Genomic DNA, 6,734 nt, shown 5'->3' on the forward strand with positions numbered 1-6,734 from the left:
AATAAGAACTGCTGTTATCAAAAATATTACTGTGCTAGTAATTATGTTGACTTCAAGTAAGCTTTTGACACCACTGAACACAATATTATTCTTGAAAAATTGAACAAATATGGTACTAGAGGACCAGCATTACAGTGGGTTTCTAGCTATTTAATGGATAGGAAAAAATTTTATACAAATAAATAATGTAAGATCTGCACTCTGCAACATCACATGTGGAGTTCCTCAGGGTTTTGTGCTCAGACCAAAGTGATTTATTTTATATGAAAACGACTTGGTTAATGTGTCAGGGTTGTTTAAATGTGTTTTATTTGCAGATGATACTACATTTTTTTGTTTTGGTAAAAATATAGAATGGATGTTGGTGATGATGCAGACAGAAATTGTTAAAATAAAAAAAACTTGGTTTAAACTTTATAAATTAGTGTTACATTTAGATAAGATATGATTTTCAGTAATAGAAAGAGAACTGTTGATGTCATTAAGACTCGGTAGTTTTGAGATTTGTAGAGTCAGTGAGGTGAGGTTTTGGGTGTCATCATTGATGAAAAGCTGACACGGAGAGCTCATATAAATCGTTTAAGAACAAAAACAGTTAAATCTATTACAGTACTGTGCAAAGTAAAGGACTTAATGATAAAGCACTCTTTATGTATAATGCAATAACTGTTCCACACTTAATATACTGTATTGGTGTTTGGGGAAAAGGAGCGTAAAACAATTACAAATCCTGTTTTTGTTTTACAGAAAAGAGCTACAAGAATTATCACTAGAAAGCATAAGAGTCACCAATTAAACATTTTATTAGTTGAAGTTACTGAACCTCTCCTTGGGCTGCCACCTTATCATGGTGGAAAGGTTTGAGTGTCCCAGTGATCCTAGGAGCTAGCCCAAATGCAGCCCAAAGACCCCTATGATGAATACAATAGATGGACTGACGCGGGTCACCGGGGCCCCACTCTGGAGCCAGGCCTGGAGGTGGGGCACGTTGGTGAGTGCCTGGTGGCCGGGTTTTCACTCATGGAGCCCTGTCGGGCACAGCACAAAGAGGAGATGTGGGTCCCCCTTCCCATGGGCTCACCACCTGTGGGAGGGGCCGTAGGGGTCGGGTGCAATGTGTGCTGGACAGTGGCCGAAGGCGAGGACCTTGGCGGTCCGATCCTCAGCTACAGAAGCTGGCTCTAGGAACGTGGAATGTCACCTCTCTGGTGGGGAAGGAGCSTGAGCTGGTGTGTGAGGCTGAGAGGTTCAGACTAGATATAGTTGGACTCACCTCGACACTCTGGCTCTGGAACCAGTCTCCTTGAGAGGGGTTGGACACTCTTACATTCTGGAGTTGCCCATGCTGAGAGGCGCCAAGCAGGAGTGGGCATACTTATTGCCCCCATTTTGGTGCCTGTACGTTGTGGTTCACCCCGGTGAATGAGAGAGAAGCCTCCCTCCACCTACGTCTGTCGGGGGACAGGTCCTGACTGTTGTTTGTGCCCATGAGCCCAACAACAGTTCAGATTACCCACCCTTTCTGGAGTCCTTGGAGTGGGTGCTGGAGAGCGCTCCTAACTGGGACTCCTTCGTTCTGCTGGGGGATTTCAATGCTCACGTGGGCAATGACAGTGAAACCTGGAGAGGCGTGGTTGGAAGGGACCCCCCTCACCCCCCGATCTGAACCTGAGCTGTTTTGTTAATGATTTGATTGATTTGATTGAATTTATTTATTTATTTAACATGAAAAGATTATTAAAAATCAATGGACTTCTGTGACTTGCGACCTGTCCAGGGTGTACCCCGCTCCTCACATTGTGACTGCTGGATATGGGCACCAGTGACCCACGCAACCCTGAAAAGGAAGAAGCGTGAACAGAAAATGGATGGATGGATGGATGGATGGATGGACTTCTGTGTTCATCATGGACTGTCCATGATGAACACCATGTTCAAACACAAGGGTGTCCATATGTGCTCTTGGCACCAGGACACCCTAGGCCACAGTTTAATGATCGACTTTGTTGTTGTTTCATCTGATCTACGGCTGCATGTTTTGGACACTCGGGTGAAGAGAGGGGCGGAGCTGTAAACTGACCACTACCTGGTGGTGAGTTGGCTCCGTTGGTGGGGGAGGATACCGGTCAGACCTGGCAGAACCAAACCTATAGTGAGGGTCTACTGGGAACGTCTGTCAGAGTCTCCCGTCAGACAGAGCTTCAACTCACACCTCAGAGAGAACTTTGAACACATTCCGGGTAAAGTGGGGGACATCGAGTCCGAGTGGGCCGTGTTCCGTACCTCCATTGTTATGGTTTAAAATCTTGTAGTGTGACTCAGCCTTTAGCTGCTTAAAGTTTAGACAAACTTTCAGATGGATTCTGACTGAATTCTAAAGGTTTGAAGCGATCTCTGACCTCACTTTCTGTTGTGAAAAAAAATCTGTGTGTAAAACTGACTGTGCACATTATGGTAATGCTCACATTGCACCCGTTTATACAGTCACCTTAACAGTTAGGTTTTCAACAAATGAAGTGAAGTAATACTTTGTTTTAATAAATCTAAGTATTTGTCGCTGTAGCCCCAGATGTTTTCTGTCATAAAAGAGCTCTYATGCAGTGCTGCATAATTTATTGAAACTACTTTGAGAAGAGTTTTAAATGGGTTTGAAACACACACAACTCTCTTTAAATAAAAATAACTTTTGAAGGAAATTGTTTAAAAATGACAAAAATTCAAGCGAGTTGCTGGTTMAACTCCAGTTTTTACAGTACTTACAGATCATAGTCCATGACTGAGATGTGCAGGCTGACATGGTCCATGCTGTCTGGAGGGATGTCAAAGATGATGGCCTCGTTATAGGTGGGGTTCAAGGTGTTCTTCTTGATGCTCGTCTTCTTCTTTTTCAAGCGCCTCTCATCACAAATGAGCGATACTTTAACATAAGGATCTAATAAGAGAGAATATCAGTAATAATAAATATCATGACAAAGTTTCAGTGTTTCACTGCTGCAACAGGAAGTCTTCCCTCTGTTATATTTTTTTCAACCAGAACCTGGCATCAGGAATGTGTAGAACGTGAGTCACACAGTCTCTAGTAAACAAAAAGAACGGGAGACCAAAGATAGCTGCTGAACAGCATGACAGAGAAAMGCTTCCTGATGCAGATTTCAGTCTTTATTTGTCTGGGATAAAGCCCCGTGTACAATCCATTATCTAAAGTTTAAGTTAGATATAAGCTGCTCTAAATCTATAAAGAGCCCGATATGCTTGWAGGCACAACATAACAGATTTAGGTTTACAATGCGTAGCCTGAAATAATGGCAGACAGCTAAAGCCCGGAAAAATCAGAGGATTAGAACTGTGAGTCACGTCAGAAATGTGAAATGTCATTAACTGAGGGAGGAAGAGAAAAAATACCACATTTAATCTGAGTTCCACCTGAACCGCSGAGTTTCTGCACCATAAATGTCACMTTTTACAAGTGATATCCCAATTTTAGGGGGCAAGGTTTAATAGAACAGTAGAAGTGCAGACTATTAAAACAACAAACCACCTACGTCTGTTTGCTGACAAACTTTTATTATCACAAGTGCAGCAAAACGCTGAAATAAACAGAATTTCTTTTTCTCATTTTCTCTGACATGTCTCCAAACAKGATGGTCATGTTGGCCAGCCCACCTGAGTACCCAGTGATGTCCATGGCCTTCAGGTTCCTGCACTTGATGACAGTGAGGGTGAGTCGACCTGCGGTGGGCAGGTAGCAGAGCGAGAACATGATCTCTCCCAGGTCAACACTTTCCTGATGGAGTGAACAAACAGAAAAACAAGCAAACATTTTAATATTCAGSTCTGAAGCTTTGATTCACAGGAGAGTCAAAGTCCTGCTTTTGGACCAGAGACTTGTCTTCATGCCCCCCCTGCTTTGGACCTTTGAAATCATCTAGCTCTGGTTCAACAAACAAAGTAGGCACAAAGATCAACAACATCCAATATACAATCTGTTGATGATATWTTATTGTTTTGTCCAACATATGATATGCAGAGAACTTCAGATTACAGAATAATCTGCAATCTTGGTGTTTATAATACTTTTGTTTTGGGACATTTTATTCACCAATGTGACACAAACAGCAAAATAATAAAAATGAGTGGAAGTATAGCAGAACCTTGGATTTAGTGTCTGATGAAAAAAGCTGTATTATAGCATCTGAACATTTATTATTGATCATCTATTGATGATGAGTAATCAGCTGTTGGTCATTAAAATGTGAAATGAGTGAAACATATCCAGTGTTGTATATAACTGATTGTTTGTAGATGAAGATTATTCAGCTTGTTTACCTCACAGCGTTAACTATATCTTCATATCACTTAAAAACTTTTAGACCCACAGCATTTACTGTACTCAGAAGTGAGTAAATGTTCATTTTTCTTCATTTACCTACAATATTTTAGCACTATATCAATGTTCTGTCATTACTTAAACATTTTAGTGTCTCTTTAAGTTTTTATTTTTGATGAAAAACCAAGATTGAGACAGACCGATTTGAAAGATGCTGAGAATTAAAGTGATCCACGATTAGTTGTAACATTAGACTTTATTTGATAAACATTTTAACTGTAAAATAAAGACTGTAAAAATACTGTAGTCTGTTCAGTTTTTATCATTTTTAAACTAAACGTTAAAAAATATATTACACGGACTGAGCCATTTTATTTACACACTAAGCATGTTGGGTAAATGATAACGTCGATTAGCTCATCGGTGCGAGGCAGTGAGCGAGCTTTTTCCGTCCTGCAGGTTAATCTTGGACAATATCTGATGATCGGCTATTTTAAATGAAACCAGAGAGCATTGACAGAGAGAAGGCAGAAATGACTCAGCCTGTAACTGAAAATGTGGATGGAGGACAACAGAGCTGCTTGTTAGCTTGTTATATTAGCTCTGAGCTAATACATATATACATTTAAGGTAATATAGCATCGGCACTGTTACGGTCCCAGGGTCTAGGACGCACAATATATAAGGTCCAGACACAAATGTGTTTAAGAAAGAACACAACTTTAATGGGTTTAAACAAAAGATAGTAACTGGGAGCCCTAACCAAAACAAACAAAAGGAGGGAGGAAGCCCGAACCAGCCAGCAGTTGACGTCGGATCCAGGCCACTTCCCCTTGCCCCCCGGTCCAGGGTCTCACCCTACAAACAAAAACCGGAAAAAGGGCTGGTAACTCCCAGACCAAACAACCAGACATCTATAAGGACCAGAATGGAGTGGCAGCGAGGCTGGAGCGCAGGATCAACAAACAAGAGACTTCTCCCCTCAGGCCGCTCGCTCAACTGTCAGGTGGAGCTCATTGCCTTTAAAACATCTTTCCAGCCAATCAGCTGAAAGGAGACGATATCAGATAATTAGACAGGTAAAATGACAGACATGTCACAGGTGCTAATGCTAAGGCTAACAGGCTAAGCTGGAGTTCTTCTTCCATGAAGCAGCTCTGTTGTCCTGACTGCTTGTATCTCATTTTTTTGGTCACTACCCAAAGCTCATGACCATTGACGAGGATATGAACTTAGACCGACCAGTAAATTGTCGCTTCACCATGACAGATTAGTACAGCACCCGCATCACTGCAGACACAGCACCAATCTGCCTATTGACCACCCATTCCTATCTTCCCTCATTCGTAAACAAGACGCCAAGATACTTACACTCCTCAACTTGGACCTATTCTCCGACCCGGAGGAAACACCCTACCCTTTTACGGCTCAAGACAATGGTCTCGGATTTGGATGCACTGATACTCATCCCGGCCGCTTCACACTCAGCTGTGAACCACTCCAGTGAGAGCTGGAGATCATGATCTGATGAAGCCAATAGGACCACATCATCCGCAAAAAGCAGAGATGCGATCCTAAGGTCACCAATAAGGATCCCCTCAACACCTTGGCTGCGCCTAGAAATTCTGTCCATAAATATTCTGAACAAAATTGGTGACAAAGTGACAAGATGGTGACTTACTACCAGCAATGTGGACCAAACTCTGACACCAGTCATACAGGGACCTAACAGCCCATATCAAAGTCCTTGGTACTCTATACTCCCGGAGTACCCCCCACAGGACTCCCTGAGGGACACGATCGGATGCCTTCTCCAAGTCCACCAAACACATGTAGACTGATTGAGCAAACTCCCATGTACCCACTAGGACTCTGCTGAGGGTGTAGAGCTGATCCGCTGTTTCATGACTAGGACGAGCACCCCATTGCTCTTCCTGAATCCAAGATTTGACTATATGATGGACCTTCCTCTCCATATATTTGAATAGACCTTTCCAGAGAGGATTAGAAGTGCGATCCCCCTACAGTTGGAACACACTGTGTGGTCCCCCTTTTTAAATAGGGTGACCATCAACCCGGTCTGCCAATCCAGGGAAACTGTCTCTGATGTCCACACAATATTGTAGAGTCTCATCAACCAATGCAACTCCACAACATCCAGAGCCTTAAAGAACGCCAGGCGAATCTCATCCACTCCTTACGCTTTGCCACCGAGGAGCTTTTTAACAACCTTGGTGACCTCGGCACCAGAGACTGGAGAGTCCGACCCAGGGTCCCCAGGCTCTGCTACCTCTTGGGAAGATGTGCTGGTAGGATTGAGGAGGTCATCGACGTATTCTGCCCACCGACCCACAACGTCCCAAGTTAAGGTCAGCACCACACCATCCCCACCATAAACAGTGTTGGT

At 43.0% G+C, this 6,734-nt stretch overlaps 1 protein-coding gene across 1 annotated transcript in view; it reads right to left on the reverse strand.

Annotated features, from left to right (window-relative positions):
• syt6a (synaptotagmin VIa) overlaps positions 1–6,734 on the reverse strand; it is a gene marked incomplete in the record, with an annotated part of 109,768 nt that overhangs the window by 7,644 nt on the left and 95,390 nt on the right. The window contains 2 exon segments of the mRNA XM_014024451.1: positions 2,761–2,932; positions 3,664–3,784. Of these exon segments, the coding sequence (XP_013879905.1) occupies positions 2,761–2,932; positions 3,664–3,784 (293 nt within the window).

Source organism: Austrofundulus limnaeus, unplaced genomic scaffold (assembly GCF_001266775.1).
Source record: "Austrofundulus limnaeus strain Quisiro unplaced genomic scaffold, Austrofundulus_limnaeus-1.0 Scaffold423, whole genome shotgun sequence".
NCBI lineage: Eukaryota > Metazoa > Chordata > Actinopteri > Cyprinodontiformes > Rivulidae > Austrofundulus > Austrofundulus limnaeus.